This window comes from Alexandromys fortis, unplaced genomic scaffold (genome assembly GCF_014885135.2).
Source record: "Alexandromys fortis isolate MF-2015 unplaced genomic scaffold, M_Fortis_MF-2015_v1.1 scaffold_85, whole genome shotgun sequence".
NCBI lineage: Eukaryota > Metazoa > Chordata > Mammalia > Rodentia > Cricetidae > Alexandromys > Alexandromys fortis.
The window spans coordinates 7,683,101-7,709,141 of NW_026067975.1; the positions used below are offsets into that span (position 1 = coordinate 7,683,101).

Here is a 26,041-nt window from a genome sequence, read left to right on the forward strand (position 1 = left end):
GGGAGGAGGGAGAGGGAGGCGTCCTGTCAGGTTAGAGGAAAGATGTTTCAGTCAGATTATGGAAGCTGGGCTACTTGGGGGCAGTGACTGGGAAAACTGTGTCCAGCAGGACACTAGCCCCTTGTCCTGAGAGACTACTCAAACAGACGCACTGGCCTGGCGGCTGTGGCCTGCCATTAGGTTTTTATGTAGTTTTGAAATGTTTATGTATTTATTTTGTAATTAGAAGAAAAATTCTTAAGAAACGATAAGTGAAATTTTCATTCCTAATATTATATTTTAAATAGCTCAATGTAAAAAAAATAACCAACATGTAAATAAAAATTTAAATTAAAAAAAAAAGACAAGGTGTGCAAAGCCAACCAACGAGGGCAAAAGCTACACCAAAGCAGCCGTCCAAACATTCACTAAAAACATGAAACAGACATTCCAGCCGTCCATCATGAAACCCTCCATTGAGCTCCAGGGCTGACCTGCTCAGGCCTTAGCTAGCTGTCTCTGACTGGTGCTTAGCTTCTGGAGTGCAGGCAGGTTAAGGGCACTTACTTGATCATCTGCGGCACCGTGACCTTGGAGTTTTCTTCAAATGCATTCATCATGAGTCCATTGCACCGGATATTATCCACACACTGGAAACAGAGGGGATCTGGGGCTCAGAACTCCATCTCTGTACTGGATCCCGGACCCACCTGGAACTCTCCCAGCCTGCACACAGGGTTGTCAGGCTTCAAGGACACTGTCCAGGCAAGGGCAAGACTAACACAGCATCATTTGAATTCTGGAAGTCAAATGACCTTGGGGGGCTGACTTGACCTTTTTGAGTCTGTTTCCTTATCTTCCTAGATGGGTTTAATGACCCCTGCTTTACTTGGGTGTTTGCCAGGAAGATGCATCAGCTCTGGCCACTCCACTGTATCCTTTGAGGCCAGTGTCAAGGATGAGGTTGCCTCACCATGCTCTGAGCTCTCTGGGAGGCTGCCTAGCAAGCCTCTGCATCAGTGTGTGTATACATGTGTCCTCTGTGTAAATAATCCTCTGCCCCCCCCCCAACCAGTGCTGTGGTGCTGGAGGTGATTTCTACATTTCCAGTCTATACATGGAGAGTGCACTTAGGAGACAGGAGGATCGCATGTGTGAGACCAGCCTGGGCTACGTAGCGAGACTCAAACAAAAACAAAAACAAAACCCAACCAAATATAGAAAATTAACCTCAGAGGAGGGGCTGCCTCATACACCTTCCTGCTTTCTATCCTGGGCTTAACATTTCTGCTATGGAGGGGTCCCCCCTGGACCAAGGTTTTGGGGAGCTCCAAGCATATCACAGAGTAGATGGCTCTGAGGTTGTGTGTGAGTGGAGGCCAGTGTTAAGGCTACTGAGAAGTAGAAGCCAGAAGACTGGGACAGTGGGTGACAGGTCTCCTAGGCTCTGTCTGTCAAAGCCAGGCCCCCAAAGGAGGACATATATAGGGGGAGGTCTCTGCCATTTGTGTTTTCAACCTGATTTCTCCACCATGCAGAGACTCTCATCCTGCCGGCAACTCCAGCCGAGGACCTCAGGAAGCTGTCAGGGTGGATTTTGAAGGGAAGGGGCTGGGTGACCCCTACTCAGGGACATCAGCAATGTTGCTAAGGGCAAAGATCTCTGTGGATCCCTTTAGGAGAACAGCCAGCACCTTTGATTACTATGGCTCCTGTGGACAGGAAAGGGCTGGGTTTGAACTCTCCATTTTCTCCAGGGGATGCTGGCTTTTTTTTTTTGGAGGGGGGTAAAACTCTAAAGAGTAGATTTATACACTATGTGCAATCCCATACTGCCTTGGTTCTCAGCGGATCCGAGAGGGGGCAGCTTGCCTAGCCACCTCGACCAAGCAATGTTGATACCTGCAACTTTATGGACTGCCTGGGCATTTAGTTCAATTCAGAGTTCCACAAGATGAAAGTAAATCCTTGGAATTTTACTATCATTCTTTATCTGGAATGTTCTTTCTGCTCTTTTTTTTTCTTCAGTGCTTGAGGTCAAACCGTGCTTTGAAGCAGGGCACAGAGGTAAGAAGGCAGGGAACTGGTGAGGGGGCCCTCTAAGCACACTGGGTACCTTGCCCTCTCCTCCCGAGGCACAGGGAGGAAAGCCAGCCATAGCTGTCCCTTTCTGCTGCCAGCGGCTCTCCTAATACACCTGCACAGCCCTGCAGAGAGCATGGCCACAGGCAGACATCCTGAGACCTGGCTCCCGTCTTTATGGGACTGCTCTTTGCCTTCTGAAGCATAAGCCAGGAGCAGCTGACAGCCCTGTTACTCAACTCAACTTCCCACCTCCTGTACTTCCAGTGCCCAAAGTCACGGGCTGCTGACTTTCCAGGAGAAGCCAAGGCTTCCTGCTTAATGGTGAAATGGGGGTAGGACAAGGGGAACAGCTGCTGCTTGCAACAGGCAAAGAACAAAACTCCATCTTTCTCTGGCACGTGATGCTAGCTTGGACTTCAGGAGCCTGCCCTGGTTCTCTGGAATAGGTTCCCAAGTGTCTCTGGGCTGTGAAGCTCTCTCCTCAAGCTCTTCTGTATCTAACATTCTTGGATGGTACCACCAGGACATTTTGTGTGTGTGCACTGGCGATGCACCTGGAGATGAGACTGACGTGCAGACACCTTTGCCATTCACAGGTCTGGGGAGCAGGAAGTAGAGTCCGGCATGCTTAAGGGTTTAAAACCACATTGAAAATGGTATGTATTGGCTGACTCAATCTGGGCCAGGGCCATGGACCTGGTCTTCTCTAATAGAACAATCCTGCTATGCCCCGTTCATCTAGGTCCCCCACAAAGTCAAGCATGAAGCAACAACGTGCTCTGAGAAACAGGCAGTGCTGCTCACCTGGCTGATGTCACTGGTCCATGCTGCCTTCTCCTGCCTGGATGAGGCCACCAGGATGACTGTGAAGGGTGGGGAATCCTTTGGCTCCACCCCGATCTTAAAATCCAAGTGGTCTATGTCCGGGGCAGTTCCTTTGGCTTTTCCAGTGACAAAATATGAAGTTAACAGAGTGAGTGTGGGGGCTTGTGAGCTGGGTAAGGTTTTCTGGTCCCTGACTTAGACACAAGTAGATGGATGCCAAGCCACTGCTGCTTCTTTTAGAGTCATAGTGTTTTATGATTTTTGGGTAGGTGAAAGTCACCATTTCAAACAGGGGAGAACAGAGAATCTGGCATACCCAAGTCATTTACAGGCACACAGATTCTTGATTCAGAGCCCAAGTTATGGAGTAGTACATCCTCTGCCCTCACGGTACCAATGGGTTCTGAGCCAGGACTCAGTTAAGACTCCTAGCAGGGAGGCAGCTATGCCAGGGTTGGATGGGGCTGCACAACCCAGCCCTTTGGCTAACACCTGGGACAAGCAACATTGACATCTAAACTTTTATAGACTGGGCTGAACATTCAGTTTGGTTTACAGCTTTCCACTGGGAAAGTAAGTCCTAGGTATTTTATTACTGATATTTAACTCTCGGTTTCTTTTCTCTTTTTGGTGCTGGGGATCAAACACAGGGCACCACACACGCAAGGCCCTGGAACTCTGGAGAGTTTACTGGAAAGAATAAGTTCACACGGTCAAGATCTCCTCTCTGGGGACACACAATTGTGAGCTGTCTGCCCTGGTCTGAGTTGTCCTCTTGTCTTTTTGCATCTGAGTCAGGGCCTATCATCTGCTCTTCCTGCCAACCTTGATGAATGTGTGTGTGTGTGCATGTGCATGTGTGTATGTGTGTGCATGTGTGTGTGCATGTGTGTATATGTGTGTGCGTGTGTGTGTGCATGCACAGAAATAAGCAGCTTGTACACTGACCTTCCTCCTCTGCGTTTTCTGGTTCCTCCATTAAGGTGCAGTCGATGAGCGATATGACTCCATTCTGAAAAAGAGCAGCAGGAGTCCATGTGCTAGAGTAGGGGTCCCAGAACATCAGGGTTGGAAGGGCATTGCTGCCAAGCATCCTCGCATCCACATACATGTGTGTATGTAGCATATGCCGAGTGGGCATTTTGCTTTGTAAGTAAAGGATGCTGGCTTCCTTTACAGATCCCCAGAAGTGGCTGACATGAGATTTTCTCAGGGAGACCACCCCTGGTAAAGGCTGGGGTCAAACTGTGGGCAGACGAGTCAGAATCTGTCCTGTCTGGCTTCCTCGCATCACATCAGCATCTCTGAGTTACGCCATACCCCGAAAGCTATAAAACCTTGAAGTCCTCTGTTCTTGGGCAACCCTTCCTGCTAGCAATGGTGAAACAGGCCAACTTTATGGATCCATTATATGGATTGCTAACCCCATTTAATAGATTCTAAAATGAAGTCAGAGAAGTTAAGTGGTTGCTCAAGTCACATGGTCAGCTCTTGGTGGGGTCCCGAGAAAGCCTCAGGGCTCTCGTCCCAGGCCCAGGTCAACAACTCATTTCCCATTATCAGAAATAAAGACAGGGCACCTGTCCCTTTGACACCCGTGAGAAGGGAACCTGTGGCTGAGTGGAAGCACAACCCCCTCCCTCTTAGGCGTGGCTGGGCTGTGATCAGAGCAGAATGAAAAGGATCAGATGGCAGTGAAGGTGTGCGGCACTGGGGACCACAGCCTTCGGCTTGCTCTCTGGCTCTCTCCTGGACCACCTGTCTCAAGAAAAGTGGCTGCCATGTTGTGGGGAGAGAAGAGCCGAGGCCTCTAGCCCACAGTCCCGTGAATGGACCACCTTGGTTGGGTAAGCTCCTAGAGCACTGTGGCCTGGCAAACATTGCTATTGCAAACTCGAGCCCTGAGCCAAGACCACTTTGAAGTCGCTCCTGACCTCCTGACCCACAGCACTAAGTGTTTGTCCTACAATAACTGATGCTAATATAGACCCAGCCACATGACTGATCTTTATATAAAAATACTGGGCAGGCTGCCCACTTTTTTGTTATGAAACTCAGAATTTATTTTTAACCACCTGCCTGGATTATGGTCTCGTGTTATATTGGCTGCCACTTGTGAGGAGAGCATCGGAGGGGATGCCCTGGGGTCTGCTTCTTGCTTTCTTCTTTAGTGACTTTGAGAAGTTCCTAGGACTTTTGAACAGTAGCCTTGCCCTGTGATTTCACTGGGCTTACCAATCCTAAGAGCTTCCTTGCCCCAGCCCAGCTCTGACATTCCCTTATTTATTTGCAGTGCTGAGGTTGGAACCCACGGCCTTCTGCACGCTAGGTCGGAGCTCTACCACCAAGCAACACCCCAGCTGGCACTCCCTTACTGGCTTGTTTTACTTCCTTTATCTGATCTGTGAGCTGGGAAAGTGATAGTGTCTGCCTCAGAGGTATTCTAGGAATTGAATATGTGTAGAACACTTGGGGCAGGGACAGGCCACGGGAATCATTATTTGAGGCCTGGCTGTCAGTAATATGACAAGCTCATTACCATAGGATTTACAATGACTGTTTAAGTTACTGAGAATGTATTGTACCAGGCACTGGGACTCCCTCAGCATTCCTGGGAGGTGTTTTCATATCCGTTATGCAGATAAGGAAACTGAGGCTCAGTGAGGTCACATGACTTGTCTGATGTCTGCCTGGTACCCACACAGCAGTGCTCTGATTCTGTGTCCTTTTCTAGCAGCTATTCCTAAAATAAATTTTATTTTGTGTGTATGTGTGTTTGCATAACATGTATGCAGGTGTCCAAGAAGGCCAGAGGAGGAAGTCAGATCTTTTGGAGCTGGGGTTGCAGGCAGTTCCGAGCTAGCTGATGTGAGCACTGAGAACCAAACTTGAGTTATCTGGAAGAGTGGCAGGGGCTCTTCACTGCTGAGCCCTCTCTCCAGCTCCCAGGCTAACCCTTTAAAACTCAAAAATAAATAAAAGAAAAAGAACCAACCTAAAATCATGAACTTCCAGCCTCAGATCAAGAAACCACTGTAGCGTCTCCAGTGCAACCTGCCCGTGCTCACCCCATGGCTGAGGGACAGGAGACCTGACCCTCATGACCTGGACAGAGACATCTGGAGTGGAACTTGGCGCTAACAATTACCGAAAGCTTCCCTTGACACCCAGTTTGGTTGGAACTGGAGTGTTTAATATTTGTATATTAATTTCTCCATGTGCAGCCAACCTGCTAATTTGTTGACAAGTTAACATTAACAGGGGATTCCCCTGAAGCCAGCGCTTGATCTAATAGCTCAACGGGAGGCTACAGACCAGGCCTCCAGATCCCCAAAGGAAGTCTTCCCCGATGCTCTCACTTAATTAAGGGCACCTTCTGGCCCTTCCTTTCCAAGCTGCTGTCTGCTCACATTTGAAATCCCATCTGCTCGCACAGGACGGACAGAGTATGGGGAGAGACGGCAGCGTAGAGAGACAAGGTCCTTGTAACCAGCATAGCAAATTTGCAGGCACTGTCAGCTCCCTGCCAGACCCTGCATGCAGTGCTTCTGTGGGGACATTTATCTTTGTTTGACTGATGACGTGTACACAGGACAAGGACATTTGCAGCGTCACATGTGTGACAGAGTTGGGGCCTGTTGGGGTTCAGAGCAATGGGACCAGCAGTGTTGGGGAGCAGTAGTTTTGGTTTGAGCCCCAGGCATCACAGCAGACCTGCATTTGAACCGGTCTCAAGGACATGAAGGAGGCTCGCCACAGAAGAGGGGAGCTGGCTGTGCAGTTGAGTACACAGCAGGAGCAAAGCCCTGGGGTCAGAGATGCTTCTCCCCTCTGCCTACTGGGATGAGTCAGGCCATTGAGCTTGTCCTACAAGAGGGCACATGAGGTGACAACAGTTCAGCAGCCTCCCAGGGTCATCTGACCCGAGGAAGGCTTCCTGGGACAGAGGAGTGGGTGTCTGAGAATCTTTGCCTGGAGATGACAGAGAAGGATGTTATGTGTTGCTCTAATTCTAGGTTGCAGGGGAACCTCCACTCTCCCCCACACCCCTATCCATATACCTCACACAGAGCCCCCTGACACACTCACACACACTTGCACAAACATATGCTCACACTTGGGTCTTGAAGGGCTCGTTGGAACTCTTGACCAGTAGCCGGAGTCTCTGGGGTCTGATGCCACCTTCCCAGTTCCCACGAATTCTCCAGTAGAAGATACCAGGGGATGTTCTGCTCATTCCCACCCTTGGCTTAACCACGGCGTGTGTGTGTGCGTGTACGTGTGCGTGTGTGTGTGTATGTGTGTATGTGCGCGCGTATACAGGCCTGTGCTCACATACAAAATCCCACCTAAGTGCTTCAGTGGCCTCTTGTACCTTCACCCCGAGTTCTGCAGTGAGGGCACAGCCAGTGTGCCAGAGCCCCAGGCCTGGAGCGCCTCTCCATGGCCTTACCTTGGTCAGGTGCAGTTTCCCTCCGGAGCCTCTGGTGCAGATGATGAGGTGCTTGGAGAACAGGAAACACTGCCGCTCACCCTCTTTCTTCAGGGACAGCGATCCCAGGCGCCCCCTGGTGATCTTGCCCTTTTCTGACATGGGCACCTGGATGAGGGAACCTGTGGGGAGCAGGGGTGGTGGTGAAGACGCTCTGAGCCTACCCTCAGATGACACCAATGACGCCAACCCCCTGGCCCAGCCGTGGAGGTTGAGGTGCAGCCATGGGACAAAGTAGTTGAAATACGCTGGTCACTCCTCCCAGCCCAGCCTCAGAGTCAGTGGGTGGGGATAAGGAGAGCCCTATAGAGGACCCTACAACTTCCCATCCAGGGAACAGGGTCTTGGCAAGCAGAGGAGCTCTAAAAGAAAGGGGGAGCCGAGCTGAAGTCTGGAGAGGGCACTGAACAACTAAGCTGAACAAATGGGGAGCTGGAGGTGGGTTCTCGTCTATTAACATGATACATTGCATAGCGCTGGCCGCAGCAGATAGCACCAATTAATCACGACACTTAGCTTCTGTGCCCAGACTGAGCCCAGACTGAGCATGTGATCCTCAGTGTGTTGCAGTGAAAGCCGTTGCTGGATTGAGTAGGCGGCTGTCTCTACTCTGGCGGTCCCATGCATCATGTGCTCTACAGGTTCCTTCCCCATTGTCTTCACTGTATTCTCAGGGATTTGGGTATTCAGGGCTCATCAGCTTGGACTGGGCTCAGCTCCCAGCTCTCTCTCCTTTCTGTCGCTATCTCTCTCCCCCATAGCAAATGTCATCCTAGACCGCACCGCCTAGCTTCTGTGGGAAAGCCTCCTTCTTTGACTCCCTTATCCGGTTCTGTGTCTACTGCGTCTTGGAAGCCCATTAGTGACAGGTCTTCTCCTGCAGGTTAGGCTGGCTTCATCCTGGGGGACCTTAGAGCCCTATAGAGACCTGGTGTGCATAGGGAAGATGTTAGAAATGGCTATGTGGCTAAAAAGTGGGAAGGGCTGGAAGGGGCTCCAAGTCCTGCTCCGGGATGGAGGAGTAAGAGCTTCTCTTAGGTGATGGAGCAGCTTCCGGGTCTGTGGGGGGACTGCCCACTCCAGGAGGGGCTTTCCTTCCAGGGTTTTCTTCAAAAAGGCAGGAAGAAGCTACATGAGAACGCTTCTGGCAAAGAACATGTCTAGTGCAGCTCAGGGAGACAGAGACAAAGCTGACTCTGGGCTCCAAGTGTCACAGGTGGGTCCTTGGGGACCACATGCAGGCACCGTCCTTGAAACGCAATGGATATCAGACCCTCCCCTCATCCTGAGGCCAAATTCTGAGGTACAGGCCGGTGTAAACCTCTCACAAGGTTATTTACTAGTTAGAGATTCCAGAGCTGGGTATAGGGGACGCTGGACGTCTATCCCGGGGCAGACATCCATCTGAGGCACACAAACAGTGCTGAGTTTCCCATAGAACACGAGAGCTGCAGGAGGTGACCTTCAAATGCATCACAGCTTTGATGTCTCTGAGCCACCAGAAGCTCAACAGGGCCACACCTTCCAGACCCACTCTCAAGGGAAGCAGGAGCCAGAGGGGAGAAGACTCACTTCAGCGAGAACCGCTGAGTGCAGCCTCCCTCCCATTGCCTCTCAACACTTGCCGTTCCCAGGGCCAGTCACTATCTGTCCTCATCCTGTCTCCCACTTTCTCCCCCAAAGAACAGGTCAGTGCTTACAACCAAAAGCCAGAGGCTAATCTAGGTAGGAGACTCATATTCGGCATGAGGGAAACTGTGGAAAGCAATCATGTCTACGTGTGTGTGTGTGTGTGTGTGTGTGTGTGTGTGTGTGTGTAGATAGAGTCTGCCCCCATGTAGAGCTACTGCACTCCCTGCAGACTAGAACACTCCACAGTCACAGCTGAAAGCCAGCCCGCTGGGGATGCTCCCAAGTGCTGCCCTTCTTCCAGGGACCCCGCGGTGGGCGTGCAGAACAGGCGCCCTACCTTGCCGCACGAAGGTCTGGCTGGTATCAAGGAGGATCTCACAGCCCTCGATGATCATGCGCTCGATGGCCAGGTTCTTCCGGATGTTCTCTGTCTCGCTGACTTCATCATGCATGATCCTGGGGAGACAGGACATAAGAGGCATGCTGTCCCGCCACCAGGGAGGGGAAGGCTGTGCTCTCGCTTGGGGGTGGGACCTGCAGTTCGGAAGGTGAAGGCAATGTGTAGCTATTGAGTGCCAGCTGTATGCAGGACACTTCCCAGGCTCCATCTGGCTTAATACCCTGGCAGCCCAAGGAGCCAGGTGCTTATTTGAGAAGAACTGACATGGAAATTGGCAGCTAGGAAGCAGGCCAGTCATATCTCAGTGTTGAACTTTGTAGGGTCCAGCCCAGGATGAGGTGTGAGCCCAGGACACCCTTGTTTGTTATTCATGTCTCATTTTACATGATTCTCATCCATAGATCAGGCAAAGTCCATTGCCTCTGCATTTTTTTCCTCAGGCTGCCCTTTTCCTCCCTCCCTGGAATTTGAACTCAGGGTGTTGAGGATGCTAGTCAAGTGTTCTGCCATTAAGCTACGCCCTAGATCTTTCTCCCATATCTTTGTATGGATGTGCTTTTAATGTTGCAAGAGCCTTAGAATGACCTGAAATTTGGGAGCTCCTGCCAATTCTGTTGGCTGAGGGAAAGGCTGGCTTCCCCCTTCTAACTTTCTGTCTTCTTGGAGGAAAAGAATTTGTTCCTTCCTGTCTTCTGCAACTTCCATAGTCTCCAGAAGATGGCGCCATTTAATTACTTTGAAAAATTATTGCTGGCGGGGGGGGGGGGGGGGGGGGGGGGGGGGGGGGGGAAGGGGGTTTTTTGGCAATTTTGCCCTGGTGGGTTTCCAGGCTTTTAATGAATACTTTTGGGAAAGGGGGAGCTCTGGAAAAATACCCCACCCACTTCAAGAAGATCACATCTTATGCCTTTCTGCTGATTTCTAAAATTCTACGGTCAGTGTCACCAAGAGGACTGGTGACCATGTCTGGTTTACCCTCAGGGAAGCGGACTCTGCTTGGGTGGGCCACAAGATGAGCAAACCACTCAAGCCTCGCGCCTGCTGATACTCAGCTTCCCGCGTGCAGGATGCTGGGGAAGAGGTGGCCACCAGCATTCCAGTTTGTTTTCTTCCTGGTGGAGGACTACCATTTTAGCTCAAACTCTCCAGGACATCCAGACAGCCTCCAGTCTCTAGTAGTCTCAGTTTCCCCCTTTTCTTCTCAGAAATGCATGTATTAGACGCCCAGTTCCTGTTTGAGAAGTGGCCAGTGGCAGAGAGAAGGTTTCTCACGGCGAGGGTGAAGCTTTGCTGGGGAATGCTTGACTCTGAAAGGCCCTAAGGGGCAACGCCACAGTGGCAGGCAGATTTGACAAGAGTAGCCTATAACTGGTCAGGACAAGTTCTGCTACAGATGGAGTTGGGGTTCCATGTGCACGCATAGCTAGAAGGTTCTCTGAGAAGCCTCGAGGGACTGGAACTGATGGCCTGTGTTATCAGTGGTGTTACAGTGGTTGAGGATAAAACAGCAAAGGCCTGGTCCTTAGAGAGAGTGTGCTGGGGTTGTGGTGAATCGCTGGTGTCGGCAGGAAAAGGGGGTGTATTTCCTAGCCCAGACTGGGCAGAGCCTGGCTATCTGATGGTTTCTGCCCTGCCAGGACAACGCCATCAGCATTCTGTGGAAGGGAGGGTGAGAGAACACTCCAATGTGCCGTTAGGGCGGGGCTCAGGTGAAGGTTCAGGAGGTAGGTGGAACGAGGAAGGGTAGGATGCATACCTAGGTCTTAGGCCAATGACCTTGGCCTCTCAGGCCATCTGCAGCCCTATTTGCTCCAGGACCTGCATCTCTCAATGATGCAGAACCTTGGGGTGCATTCTAGGCTTTTTTTTCCCTCCTGGGGAGGGAGGAACATGTAGGATTTGGCTCTTGAACATGAAAGGTACAGAGAGAACGTTCTCTGCCTCTGGCTCTGCACCTCTGCAGTCACACCTGGATTCGGTGTCTACTCTGGTTCTCCCTCATGCCTCAGTAACTCAGCTGGGGCTCAGAAGATCAGGCTAGGCAGCATGTCCCCTGCCTATCCCTAGCCTGTCCCACTGCCTAGCTTGGAGCTAAGACCTGCCTGGCTAGCTTTTGCTGGCTTCAGGAAGCTGAGTCTCCCCGCCCCTCATCCTTAGTCCCCTATGTTTGACCACAGGGCCCATCTCATGTTGTGACCTCCACCCAGGCTCAATCCTAAGCTTTGGTGTCTTCTTGTTTGAAGTCACTCCTGTGGCAATCTCATAGCACTGGGGATGTCACTGAGCTGATGATGGCTCTTAATTCTAGACTTTAGAGCCCTTCTTTCTGGTCTCTTCCACTTGGGTATTTAACGGTCCACACGATCCCCAGGGAAGCTCTGGACCATCTAACATACCCCACAGATCTGGAATCACTAGTTTTTCCCATTCTCCCACCCAGTCCATCGAGAAGTCCTACTAGCTCTGCCTTTGGGCTCCAGTTCTGACATAGATCACTTCCCACCTCCTCAGAACTTTGCAGGGTATGAAAGGGCGCCCCCTCCTCTGGCTGCTCTTGCAGAGGAAGACCCCTGCCCCTGGACTATAGGACAGAAAGAAAGCCAGATGAGGAGTCTGGACTAGAGGACTAAAGTGTCCTGGGCACATGAAGGCTAGCCACCTGGAACCCCATCCTTGGGGAGCTCTTATCATCACAAGTTTTGCGGCAGGGGGGTCATAGATTCCAGGGTAGCCTTGAAATTTGGACTTCTGGTCCTCCTGCCTCCATTTAGAAAGTGTTGGAGTTAACAGGTTAACAAGCCTGGTTTTATGTAGTACTGGACACGGATCACAAAGCTTCATGCATGCTGGGCAAGCACTCTGTCCACTAAGCTATATCTCCAACCTTGTTCGCTTTTTAAAATTTTATTTATTTATTATGTACAGTGTTTTGACTGCATGCCACCATATGGTTGTTGGGAATTGAACTCAGGACCTCTGTAAGAGCAGTTAGTGCTCTTAACTTCGGAGCCATCTCTGCAGTCCCCAGCCTTTCTTTGAAGAGAGGCGGGTTATGCCTTCCTTCGATCCCCTCCTGAGGAAATTCGCAGCCCTGCCCTGCTCACCCTCTGCCCCGTGGCACTCACCTGGAAAGTTCCTCTAGTTTGGATTTGGCATAGTCCAGGCTGTTGCGCTCCACGTGCTCATGAGGTGTGTGGGCCAGCAGCTCGTGGAGTGTCAAGATGTACCTAGGGATCTGTGAGTGGCAGGGGAAATGGAGGGACAGAACCAGAGAGATGACGAATGGGTGGAAAGACAGAAAGAAACAGGGAGCCGAGGAAGGCCAAGGCAAAGAGGGAGAGATAGTGATGGCAGACAAGAAAGGTGGGGTCATGAGGGAGAGGGACAGAGGCAAGAAGGAGAGGCCAGAATGGTCCTTTGAACCCAGTGGGCCAAGGAGGAAAGCTGGCTGCATTTCTGACATGCCTGGGTATCCAGGAAGATAGGGACCCCCACGGTTCTGTCTCCAGGGACTACCCCCTCACCTTCCCCACGGCTGGAGTGGATAAGTACATAGGTGGTCAGCTTGTTCTCCACATGCCAGGGTTGTTGGGGACTGTGTCCTGCCAGCTGAGCCCTCAGTGCCCCCGCCCTAGCCTGCTCCCTTGAAGATCATGGCAGCCACCTGGAACATAGGGTAGGTGAGGAAGGTCTCCAGCGTGCGCTCTTCGCAGTCTGGCTTGGCCTCGTATTGCTTGAGAAGCTTGTCAAAGTCCCGGTTCTGCTTGCAGTGCGCTAGGATCTGGAGGCTGTACTGGTGGTTGCGGACGAACTCCTGGTAGATGTTGAGCATGGGCAGCAGGATGTCGAACAGGTCGGCTGCAGGGCAGGTGGGGTCAGCAGGCCAGAGGGACCCTGGGGCCAGATGTCCCCAGGCCTTTGGCCTATTGGCCTACCCAGAGAGGCTGTGAGCTGGGTTCAAATCCCCACTCCAGAGAGACCCCTCTTTGGGGATTACACTGATAGACCAACCTTATCCATGAGCAGAAGTGGGTTCAGAGATGTGAGCTGTCTTGTGACTGAAGGGGCTTAGAGAGTCAGTATAGAGTCCCATACCCTAGGGGCTGTGGCTCCCAGGGGGCCTGCTCCAACTGAAGAAAACAGTCTGGTGTAGATTACACCTTATCTCATGATGTGTCTATGTGGAGTGTGCCCAGCCCCTGCTTCAACCCAAGTGTCTCTGTAAGAGGCAGGGTGTGTGTGCGTGCATGCATTCGTGTGTGTGTGTGTGTCTGTGTGTATATACACATGTGTATGAACACATGTGGTGCACCTCTGTGTGTTTGTATGTGGAAGCCAGAGCTCAACCTTTGGTGTCACTCCTTAGGACTCATTGGCTTTGCTTTCTGAGATACGGTCTCTTACTGTTACCCGGGGCTGGCTCATTAGGCTAGGTTAGCCAGAAAGCTCCAGGGACCAACCGGTCTCTGCCCACCCAGCACTGAGTGGGGATATATGAGCATGCCATCAGTCCAGCTTTTAAAAAGTTTATTATTCTTTATTTTATATATGTGTTTTGTTAGGTGGCTAATCAAGGTGCCTATTAGCAACCATGACAGACGCCAGCTGCCAGATTCTCCCAGCAAGGCAGTTACTTGCTGCAGGGTCCTTGCGCTTTCCAGCACTGCTCACTCCCAGGCCCAGCCTAAAGTCTCCAGCCCCCGAGCTGCCCTTCCCTCAGCTTCTCTTCCCTATGGAACTTAGCCATTTTGGCTATCTGCTTTCTTGGGTCTCTTGGCTCCTGCTTCCTTTCTTGGCTTCCTCCTCTCTCCTCTCTTCTCTTCCTTCCTCATGCTCCCCACCTCTCTCTCCTCTTATGGCTTGGTTCAGTCTACTGGCTGGTTCAGTCTGGGCCCTTCCATATGCCTTTGTCTGTTTTCTCCATTCTTCCATGATAAAAACCTTCTCCCCAACCATACCTAGGAACAGCCATGTCCTCATTTTTCATTCATATTTTGCCTGTATGTAAATATACCATGCGTATGCAGTACCGGTGGTGGCCAGAAGCTTTCCTCTGGAACTGGAGTTACAGACAGTTGTCAGCCTCCTTACAGATGGCTGAGAACCAGACCTGAGCCCTCTGTATGAGCAGTAAGTGCCATCCTCCAGGCCTCTGGATCCAGCTTTTTATGTAGCTTCTGGGGACTGCTCAGGCCATCATTGCTCTGAGGCAAGCACTTTACTGACTGAGCTATTTCCCCAGTGTGACAGAGCAGGCTCTTTGACATGAGAAACATCAGAAGGGTGGAGGGGACTTGGAGAGTTAAGTCTGATCCGACAGTGGGTCTCCCCCTGTAGCGAAGGGAACACCGGTGGCCACCTTTCCTTATGAAAGTGAGAATGTGAGAAAGAGACAAAGAAGGCCAGCCTGACCCAGGTGTAAGGGTACAGCTGTGTCTCGTTCCTGGGACATAACATCACATTGAGCTTTCTAGTCAATGGAGATGAAGCCAGGGCCCTTGTTCTAGTAATTCAACTTCTAGAAACCTATCCCCACGGAAATGCCCCTAAAGTTTGTAACAATTTAATACCAATAGAAGAGCTAGCGGATCATGGTATGTATAGTTGAGGGCACTGGAACATTATACGGCCACCAAAAAAACTCAGAATGAGAAAACTGGGCATGAAAAAAAATGTTCCACTTACGAAGTTAATTTAAAACATAACAGCATTGTTAGGGCAACTAGGGATACAATAGAGACCCTGTCTCAAAACAATAAAGAAAGAAACGAAAACCATCCAAACAAAAGCCCCCAGTAAAATGTAATAATCTAGTGTAAGCAAACAAATGACGTGTCTGCTATTGACAGGCTTCAAACTGTTTAGCTCACTCACTAAGTTTTTTGGCTGTGTAAAGACAGGAAAATAAAACTCTCAGATGCTCAGGACCTCTGTGTAGGGAAACGTGGAAGGGAACGCAGACAGTAGTATTTGGGGTGGTTGTCTTTGGGGTACAGAGTGACAGTGACCTTCTAAATTTTCCCACTTTTCTGGAGTTTGAGACGTTTCTGAGTGTGCATGTTCCTGGGTGGGCATGTGGTCTTTTGAAAGGGAAAGTGGATAGGCAAAGAGAAAAATCTCATTTTCTTCTAAGAGCATGTGGCGATCGTCTTTCTCCTCTCAGGGACTCTGGGGTCTACAGAGTGCCCCGCTGTGATGATCTAGGGGGACAGAGTTGTCTCCTGAGCTGAGGATAGGGTCTTAGGGGGTGGCTACTCACCCAGCACCAGGGTGGGCCAGCTGGAGATGCGGGCCTTCAGGCCTTGGTAGAAGATCTGATGTAGGAACATGATGGTCTCACTGAAAGAAAAAGAACCAATGAGCTCCTGCCTGGGTTTCCCACCTCTCTGGCGAAGACCCTGCTGAACACATTAGTGCCACACCAAACGTGGGGCCCTCAATAGGAACTTCTAGTCACCTAGTGATGGGGCATCAACCCCCACACAAGCCCTTCTGCACAGGGGATGTCAGCTCACGAAGATGGCAGAGGAGACCGAGGGGTGGGGCTCACTACATTTAGGGTTCCAGAGGCAGAGGGAGACTACCTCACTACTTCACTTGAGTCAAAGAAAGCGCAGGGTCTGTCTTTCCTCCTTTCTGGAATGTCCTTATCTTTCTTTGGACCATTTCCTAGGCTCTGCTTTCTACTCAGATGTGGTCTCCCCCTCCCCCATCAATTTTTGATCTGAGGGGGTCTTGTTATATCCACACTACCTGAGCAGGGGAAGAGGTGGAGGGAGCAGGGAGCTGCAGATGGTGTATGTAGAGCAGGGCCCAGGGACAAAGGCCCTGAGAAGATCTGAAAAGTCCTCTGCAGGGCAGAGACACAGGGAGGGTGGGAAGGTGGAAGGAGAAAAAGAGACCTGGTGAGCCGAGGGACAGGGAAGAGAAGAGGAGAAGAGAAAGGGAAAGACAAGAGAACTTAATAGTCCATGCCAAAGAGCTAAGCTGGCAACGCTGGGGTAGGCCGCAGGGCTTGAAGGAGGAAAGCCAATCCTACAAAATAGAAAGCCAGCAAAACTGGGAAAAGGGGGCTGCAGAGAAAACCTGCTGACTTTTTCTTTCTGAGTGAGAATCGCATGGTTACTGACTCATCTGCCATCTGAAAGCCTCCCTAGTGACCTGGGGGAGACTGGCTTCCATCTGATATCTAGTTGACTCTCAAACCAGGCTAAGAACTTTGATTTTCAGCATGGAAAGACCCTTGGATACCAAGAGACCAGCCTGGGGTGCATAAGAATGCACAGGAAAAAAAAAGAAAGAAAGAAAATTGGTCTGTAATGGATGGCAGGGAACCTTTAAGGTTCTTGAGGAGCTTTGTGTTTGCATGGCGCTGAGCGTGCAGCTGTCAGTCACAGGGAAGCCACCTCAGACAGCCAGAAGACACACTCTAGACACCCGGGCAGGTACCAGTGAAGAAAGAAAGCTCCTTAGATACAATACTACACGGGTCAGTGCAGCAACAGACCAGGAGCATCACTAAAAGGATGGTAAAACCAGCATGAAGGCATTGCGAGGGGTGGTTCAATTCCACACAACCAAACAAACAAGCTAATTAATCAAGTCACGAGACATTTTACCACCCTCAATGTTTGTTAAAAGTTACATTTCCACCCTTCTTTAGTTAAATGTGCAGCAATGTGATGTCTGTGTGTGTATGTATGGTGTGCATTTGGTATACGCACACCTGTGTGTGCCAGAACATGAGCCCATGTGCACGTGAGTGAAGGCCATAGGAGAATGTCCTGCTCCATCACTCTCTACCTTGTTCCTTTGACTCAGGGTCTCTCACCAAGCCTGGGGCTGGGCTGGCACCCAGCAAGACCCAGCAATCTTTTTGATTCTGCTCCCTATGGTACTGGGGTTAAAGGCATGTGCAGCCATATCAGCTTTTCACCTGAGTGCTGGGGATTTGAACTCAGGTCCTCACGTTTATGAAGCAAATGTTCTTGCCCATGGAGTCATCTCTCCAGCCTAAGTATGATGCCTTAAAAATCTATATACCCTAACTGAAAAATATTTCCTTGCTGAAAGATGTTGCCTGAACCTCCAGCAAGCCAATCTTGTTGGTGGAGAGTCTTGCAGCAACATTGACCATGGCTAATGAGGTAGCTGAAGGCTAAAGAGTGGCTGTGGTCACTTCTTAAGACAAGACAACAGGGAAGTTTCCCAGATCCACTGACGCCTCCTTTTCAAGACAAGATTTCTCAGTTCCATATTTTATGGCCAGGAGAACTCCTTCCAAACTTAGAACCTCAGACCTTGCTGCTGCCCCTGGCCAAGTTTTTGTGGCATTCTCAATCCCTTGCCACGTTAGAACAGTGATTCTAAACCTTCCTAATGCTGTGACCCTTTAATACAGTTCCTCATGTTATAGTGACCCCCAACCATAAAATTATTTTCATTGCTACTTCGGACCTGTAAATTTGCTGTTGTTATAAACCGTAATGTCAATATCCATAATATAAATATTCCAAATGATCTTAGGCGATCCCTGGGAAAGGGCCATTCCACATCAAAGAAAGGAGTTGTAACCTCCCAGGTTGAGAGGATCTCAGGGTCTCCAGGAGTAAGAGCTGCTATGGTGAAGACACCATCTTCTTTGCTTATATCCGAAGATCGCAACCCTTCAGTCTCGTCTTCAGACTCCACTTGTGATCGGGTTCTTTGCTGTGCCCACCACACCAGTGGCAACACTCCCTCTGTGGGAGTCTTGGGTGATTCCAAGTTACCTGTGAGCGTTGGAACCATCCCTTCCCAAGCTCCTGTTAACGTCAATATCTTGTCCTTTTCCCTGAATCTTGGATGCTCTTCTCGCCATCTACAATGATGTGTGTTTTCTAGAAGCTCTTGAATTAACTTTGACCAGATTCTCCAGCAGAATCCCTACCTGTGGCAGCCTTATGAAAATCTATCCAGACAATCAAATCTGAGAGTTGATATTCCTCCTGGAGGCACCGGCTGCAGAGCAGACTGTCACCTTAGCAGCATGAGGTAAACATTCTCTTTGTATGTCTCCATCATAGCTCTGCAGTGGCCAGGCGCACTGTCAATCACTGGTGCTGTTTTGGAAGGAATCTTTGTTTTTTCTTAGCATTAGGTCCCAACAATGGACTCCATGTTATTTATAGATGTGCCTGGCTCCATGGACAGAGCACAGGTGAAGGAGTTTCAGGCTCTTGACAATACAGAACTTTAAATGACCCTGGCTTAGACTTCACATCTAAGCCCTTAAGAGATCTAAACCCTTAATGAGACAGCCCATTTTCTGAAGCTCTGAAGCCAGGAACCAACTTCTCTGTAGCTGTGACAGTCTTCCATGGGGTCACCTGTTCTGTTGGGCTCTTTGGTCCACATGGAGGATTGGGTGTGGGGTGCAGCTGTCTTTGAGGGTTATCTCTGGTCCATCTTCTGGATCACTTACTCCATTTTCCCCATCACCTCATATGTCCTCGCTCTGCATATATCCCATGAGCCACTGCAAGCTTCTGCAACTTCCTCACCTTTCAACTATGCCAGAGTTGAGGGTTGCAGCATCAATCTGGGTTAGGTCACGGCCTCAGGCAACACCATTGCTTAGTTGAGCTTCCCTCTGGACCACTCAGAATGGCTCCCTAACAATTAGAGGGCTGCTAGCTTTCTTAGCATTTGTGTGTTTACCGGACCAGCACCTTCTTTCTTATAAAAAGATTTATTTTTATTATTTTAAATTAGGTGTCTGGGTGCGGGTATGTGCCCATCAGTGCAGGCACCTGAGGAGGCCAGAGGCATAGGATTCCCTGAAGTTGTAAAAGTTACAGGCATTTGTGACCCACCTTAGGCGGGTGCTGGGGATTAAACTTGGGTCCTTTGCAAGAACTGGAGGAGTACTTAAGCGCTGAGCCATCTTTCCAGGCCTGGAGTAGCTCTTTTAATTCCCCTCCAGGCTTCTCCTTTGCCTTCACAACCTGCTTATCTGTTGCAAGAAGCTTGGCTCTCAGGCCATTCAGCTCTCAGCATGCTTTTCTCGCTGAGTGATGTTTTTGCTTTTGATTCAAAATAGGATCCTTACACTGTGCTTTGCTCTCACACTAAGGGGCCACTGTAGAGTTATTGTTCCAATTTCAGTGTTTTATCTCCAGGGATGGGGAGGCCAGAGAAAGAGAGAGCAATGGCCAGATGGTGGAGCAGCCAGAACATATGTGGCATTCATTATATCAAAAGCATCACCTTAAGGTTTGTGGCACCCCAAACAGTTAAGCCATAACATCAAAGGTCACTGATCGTGGGTCATCATAACATAATAAGGTTTGAAATTCTCTAGCAATTACCAAAATGTGAGAGACACAAACTGAGCCTGTGTTGTTTGATGGATATGCTCTGTGAAGGGTGGTCACAGCCTTGCGTTGTGAAAAGTGACTTCTGCTCAGCATAGCGGAAGGAACCTGCTGTAAAAATGAAGCCTCCTCCCTACAAGTGGGGACTCTGAAAACTTCATCATAACCTTATAAACCAGAAATCACCATTGTTTCTCACCCTGTAAGGAAAAAAAAGTCAATGGTTTCATCTTGACTTGATGTGCTTTAAAAAAAAAAAATTCACTGCTGGCCTGTGGAGACAGTTCTGAAGATAAAGTGTTTTCTGAATTATCGTGGTGACTAGAGTTTGGATTCTTAGAACCTAATAAGCAGGCTATGGTAGCTTACGCTTTAACTCAGCACTCCTGTGGGGAGCATACACCTGTACCCAGTACACTTGTGGGTAGATGGGAGGTAGAGACAGGTATCTATGGCAGTAAACAACTGAGACCCTGACTTGAACAAGGTGGAAGGGGAGGACAGGCAGGCACCCAGCATTTTCCTCTGACTGCACACGCATGAACCCACAGTCACACATAGGCGCACACATGATTAGCACATCGGTAGACCATTTCCCATTGGTCACATGTCTCTATTCTGGGAATGGTCTGGTGATGCTCATTCATTATTTTCTCTCAGGAAGTTGAAACAATTCTCTCAAACACAGCTCTGACACGTGTGAGCCCCATCATTCACTTCAGACTTATCCCGGGTGGTGATGTGGCTTTCCATTTGACTACAGTAGGTTCCGTATTTTCTTTCTGCCTCAACCTTGGACACCAGGCCTTTCCCAACTCCTACACTGCATCTGTATTCACCTGCATTTTATTTTATGGGAAAATAGTTAAACAGAGCTTGCTTTTATCCATCCACCCATCCATCCATCCATCCATCCATCCATCCATCCATCCATCTATCTATCCACCCCACCCCACCCACCTTTCTATGTATGTGGTGTGTGCAAGTGTGTATGCATGCTTGCATGGGTGTGAAGACAAGCTGATGTCAGATGTCCTCCTCAGGTGCTCACCACTGTATTTATTGTGGCAAGGTCTCTCACTGAACCTGAAACTTGTTTGTTCAGTTTGTCTAGCTAGCCGGCGACTACAGGTGGACCACTGCACCCACCAGCATTTGTGTGGATGCTGGGTATCTGAATTTCAGTTCTCATGCTTGTATAGCAACTGATTCAACCACCCAGCTATCTTCCCATCTTCTTTATGACATATTTCAATTGCAGGTAGGGTGTGTCTTTCATTGTTCATGGAAACTTGTCATTTTGTTAGGTTATACTTTGAGTAGAATTATTTTAAATTTGGAGAATATTTTTGGTGAAAGGACATTTGTGACATGGAATCTCTCTATTCTGGACACTGGTGCCAATTTCTCCTTCCCTCCCTCCCTCCTTCCTTCCCTCCCTCCCTCCCTCCCTCCCTCCCTCTCTCCCTCTGTGTATGCACATGCGTTTTCAGGCGTGTATGCATCTGGAGACCAGAGGTCAATCTTCGGTGCATTTCTCATGAACACTATTCAACTCTAAGTTAAGACAGGGTTTCTCACTGGCCTGAAGTTCACCAAGTAAGCTAGGCTGGCTGGCCATCGAGCCCCAGGGATTTACCGTCTCTGACACCTCAAGGCTGAGATTACAGGCTCACAGTACCACCTTCAGAGTTCTCACAAGGCTGAGATTACAGGCACACACTACCATCTTCGGTGTTTCCACATGGCTCTGGGGATGGAACTCAGACCTGACCAGCAGCGCAGCCATCTCCCCAAACCCCACTCGTGTTTTCTGAGTCCTTCTTTGTGTCCTCATCATTTGTGTCTTCTGCTTATTTTTACATAGTCACGCCATTGGTCTTATTAGAAGCAGGATCGTTTTCTTACATTTTTAAGTTGTTCTGTAGACAATGGAAAAACTACCCATCTGATTAAAAACTACCTGGATTCTAGACTCACTACCATGTTCCTATCAATTGTGACCTCCGACTTGGCCAACACAGCTACTCCCCCATGATCGGCTTCTCTTTTCACTGAACAGCCAGCCTTTCAGGCCTTCCACTTAACCCATCATGCTGTAGAACCCATGCTCCGCTCTCAATAGGACCTGCCTCTGTATCATCTCTGCCAAGCTGATTGCTAACGAATTCCTCACTGGTCCTCTGCTTCCCCTCCTGTGCCCAGCTCCCCCTCTCTCGGAACACAGCAATCTTGAACATCTACACTGATTATCTGGAGTGGCCTTAGCTTGGCCTGCCCCACCCCCATCCCCCGTCGGTCTTACGGATCCTTCCCTCTTTCTCATTTTGCTTCTGCCGCTCTGTCTTTATCTCTGTCCACTGCACTCAAGGTTTTCTTGCATCAGTTTTTGCATAGGCTGCTCTCTTGGTGTGCACTGACATTTTTCAGTTGGGAGAAGGAGGGTGGGAGAGAGGAGGGAATGTGAGGGGGAGAGAGTGGAGTATATACATGCAAGTATACTTTAAAATTCCATTTTATTTTATTTTATTTTGTGTATGAGTGTGTTGCTAGCATATATGTCTGTACACCACATGCATGCCTTGTGCCCATGGAGTCAGAAGAGGGCATTGGATCTCTGAGACTGGAGTTATGGGTGGTTGTGAGCCATCATGTGGGTGTTGAGAATTCAACGTGGGTCTTCTACAAGAGCAGGAAGCGCTCCTAATCACCACCTCTCTAGACCCAAGTATGCTTTTTTTTTTTTAAATCAAATTTTTATACGAATAATTGGAAATCTTTCCACTTTATTCAGATCTTCCAGTTTAGGTAAAAAATGATTGATTTTAGTCAGTTCTGTCAGTTTAAGTAAAAATGATTGATTCTTTTAAACTGCTAAGCTTATCGTGACTCTCTAAGGAGCACACACAACCCCACTCCCCTAAAGCTCCTTTGAAGGTGGAAAGCTGCGAGCTGTGGGCAGAGCTCAGCCACCACACCGGCAGGTGCCAGACCAGATGCTGGCCACTCCACATCCAGTCCCAGCAGTAGTGAAGACAGGGATGGAGCTCCTGGCCCCCCAGGTCCAGTGGGTATCGGTCACAGCCCAGCCTGTGTCAGAGGTCACACATGATTCACCCCATCTTGAATGACTCACTTAAGAATGGCCCGGAGTCCACTATGCACTCTAGACTGGCCTCAAACTCTGAATCCTCCTGCCTTTGCCTCCTCCATGCTGGCGTGTTAGGTATAGGTGCAACCACATCTGGGTTTTGTTTGTTCATTTGGTTTTTTTTACATCTTAAATGTACTGGGGGAATTCTCAAAAGGATACTTTGTGATATGTGAAAATTAGATGAACTTTACATTTTAGTGTGTATAAATAAAAATAGGAACAGTGCTACCCCATGGGTTTATGTCCCTATTATTGCTTAGTTGCCATGGGGAACGTAGAGCCCACAGACTATAAAATATTTATTTTTTATTAATTAATTTTTTAGTGACTAAAGCAATGACATTTTATGTGTCATTGTACTTGGCTTAGATTTGTCCCTTCACTACCCTCCCTTTCCTTCTGCCAGATCCCACTATAAAATAGAGGAACTCATATCTGGCCCTTTGCAGAGGGGGCCAAGCACCTCTTTCACAAATATGAGGATCTGGTTTGATCTCCAGCACCTATGGGGAAAATGGAGCACGGTGATACAAGACTGTAATTCCAGCTCTGGGAAAGCAGACAAGAAGACCCTTGGTTGCTTGCCAGCGAACAGCCAAACTGGTCAAGTCCAGTGTAGTGAGAGACCTTGTTTCAAAATATAAAGGAAAAAAATAAAATGGAGAGAAATTGAAGGAGAGAGCCAGTGCGGACCTTTGGCCTCTAAATGCACACACATTCAAACACTCACACATACGGAAAAGAACTGGCTGTTTAAATGTAGTGAAGGCTGTGGCAGCAGAGACCCTCTAGGCGTCTGCAGCAGGGATGTCTGCCAATAGGGTAGCAAGGGAGTCTGGGGGACACCGAGGGCCATACCATTTACCATCTAAGGAAATCAATGAGGAGAAAGAAGTAGTTCATCTGAGTCCTGCTTGCCTGTCTCCTCCTTCAGCCATCAGGAAGGAGGCTTGACCAAGGTCAGCCCAAAGTGGAGAGAGTGGGGACAGAGCTGGGCAGAAGCAGGCCTGTACACTCTGCATTTTATGGCAGCTTTGGTGCCCACTCCTGTCCACTCTCCAGATTGCTCAGACACGACAGATGGGCTGTGGCAATTTCTTCCATGGATTTCCTCACTGGCACAAATCAGGGCTTCAGGCAGTCACTGTCAGTCATCAGAGTGCACATCAGGACACCCGCACCTCTGTCACCCCAGCCTCTTAGCACTACTGGGGCTTTCAGCACTCAGTGCCAGCCGTGGATTTTACTAGAAGGGAACTGCTCAGCTCTGTAGGCAGACCATCCTGGCCACTCAGAGCATGCTGCAGCTGCTTAAGAGAAGGCTCTTTCTGAGGTACGGCACGCAATTAACACCCTCCATGACGCTGCCAACCTGGAGAGTGGTCTCTTTCTTCTTTTCCAGGACCCTTTAAATGAGCACCAGTAAATTAAATCACCAAAGTGACATCAGGTTTCTAATGGGGTTGTTCATTTCCTCTCATGGGCAAGGTTGCTGGGCATCAGTGTTTGCAGAAATGCCATCCAGGAAACAAGCAGGTAGCCTCAATCTTCACACGTGGTTCCCAGGCCTCTGCCCCATGGGTGAGGTGGAAGGCAGGCAGGGTCAGGTTCTGGAGCCTGTCCCCAAGACACTTAAAGTAGGAGGGAGACGGGACTCACATAGAGGGAGAGACTTCAGATAGAGGGGATATTTGAAGCCCTGTGCTGTGATCTATACTCATCAGGAGAGCGGAGTTAAGAAGAGGAGCCTAGTTTTAGGCTCCTCTGTGATTTAACTAGGTGCCCAGGGAAAGCACAAACCTTTGCATCAGACAGACCTAGGTTAAAATTCCAGCCCATGTCCCTGGATGTGTGCCTTTGAACACTTTCTAGCAATGCCCTGAGTCCCTAACCCAGCCTTCTGGGAAATCCCTGAGGGTCAGAAAGCACATGGGCTGGCACAAGGAGCCTGAGTCAGGCAGGTCCCACAGAGCAGTGCTTTAGCATGGGACCTGTCCACAACACTCAATTGTGCAGAACTCTGGGTTGGGTTAGGCTAGGGGACTAGCAAAGAATTCCAACTGTTTTTTGTTTTGTTGAGATAGGGTCTCACTAGGTAGCTCAGGCTGTCTTGGAACTCACTATGCAGACCAGGCTGTCCCCAACTCAGAGAGATTAACCTGCCTCTGCCTCTTGAGTGCTAGAGGTGTGCACTGTTACACCTGGCTTGTTTTGTTTGGTCTTCAATCCAGCTGTTCATAGGCTCACAGGGAGCATCAAGCTTAAGACAGAGAAGACAGTGCCGTATGTATCTGGCCATATATCTAGGAGGGCGAGCAGGAGGTAGGCACCAGCTCTTGTTGGAGACAGGAGAAGTAAGGAGAGGAGAGAAGCCAAGTGATGCAGATTTGTGCACACCAGTAGGACCATGGGTCTTTTCCCTTAATATACACATGGTTCTCTGTACCTCTTGGTTCCACACCCGCAGATTCACCCACATACACATTTAAAAAATGCTTTAAATAAAACTGTGTCTATAGGGGCTGGAAAGATGGCTTAGTGGTTAAGAGCACCTGCAGTTTTTGCTGTCTGCAGGGGTCCTAGACCAGTCCCTCATGATTACTGAGGCACTGTAAGCTATATAGATTAATTTTCAACATCTATTGAACTTTACCTTCCTCAAATGATTCCTACTTAGGTTCTATTATTCCTTTTCTACACCACTGGGTTCAGTTTGATATTTTGCATCCACATTCATGAGAGACACTGGTCTGTGGTTTTCTTTTCTAGTCATGTCTTTGCTTGGTTTTCACATAAAAGAAAAACTGGTTTTACAATAGGAATGTTCCTAACACAGATATGAGGCTGCTTTCTTTCAGGGTATATTATTATGAGCACTTGGGATATCCTTGGCTAAATGCTTAGCACAAGCCGTGTCCACCTCTGTCTGTCTTGACCATGGTCTCATGATGATGTAGCTCAACCAATTTTGAATGCTTGGGTTACTGGTGTGGGCCACCATCTCTATAGTATGAGCATTCAGCCAAAAATTTCAGCTTAAAAGAATTCTATTGAAGTTTGAGAAGTGACCCATATCTTTAATCCAAGCACTTCAGGCAGAGGCAGCCCAATCTCTGTCA

General features: G+C 49.2%; 1 protein-coding gene across 2 annotated transcripts in view; it reads right to left on the bottom strand.

Moving 5' to 3' along the window:
* The window catches only part of Rasgrf1 (Ras protein specific guanine nucleotide releasing factor 1), a 106,745-nt gene that overhangs the window by 40,404 nt on the left and 40,300 nt on the right, over positions 1 to 26,041 (bottom strand). For both annotated transcript variants that reach the window (XM_050157300.1, XM_050157301.1), the window contains 8 exons: positions 15,673 to 15,752; positions 13,078 to 13,271; positions 12,539 to 12,648; positions 9,351 to 9,469; positions 7,343 to 7,503; positions 3,838 to 3,901; positions 2,869 to 3,005; positions 547 to 629 (listed from right to left, as the gene is read on the bottom strand). In XM_050157300.1, coding sequence (XP_050013257.1) covers positions 547 to 629; positions 2,869 to 3,005; positions 3,838 to 3,901; positions 7,343 to 7,503; positions 9,351 to 9,469; positions 12,539 to 12,648; positions 13,078 to 13,271; positions 15,673 to 15,752 — 948 coding nt within the window. The remainder of the gene's footprint in view (positions 1 to 546; positions 630 to 2,868; positions 3,006 to 3,837; positions 3,902 to 7,342; positions 7,504 to 9,350; positions 9,470 to 12,538; positions 12,649 to 13,077; positions 13,272 to 15,672; positions 15,753 to 26,041) is intronic.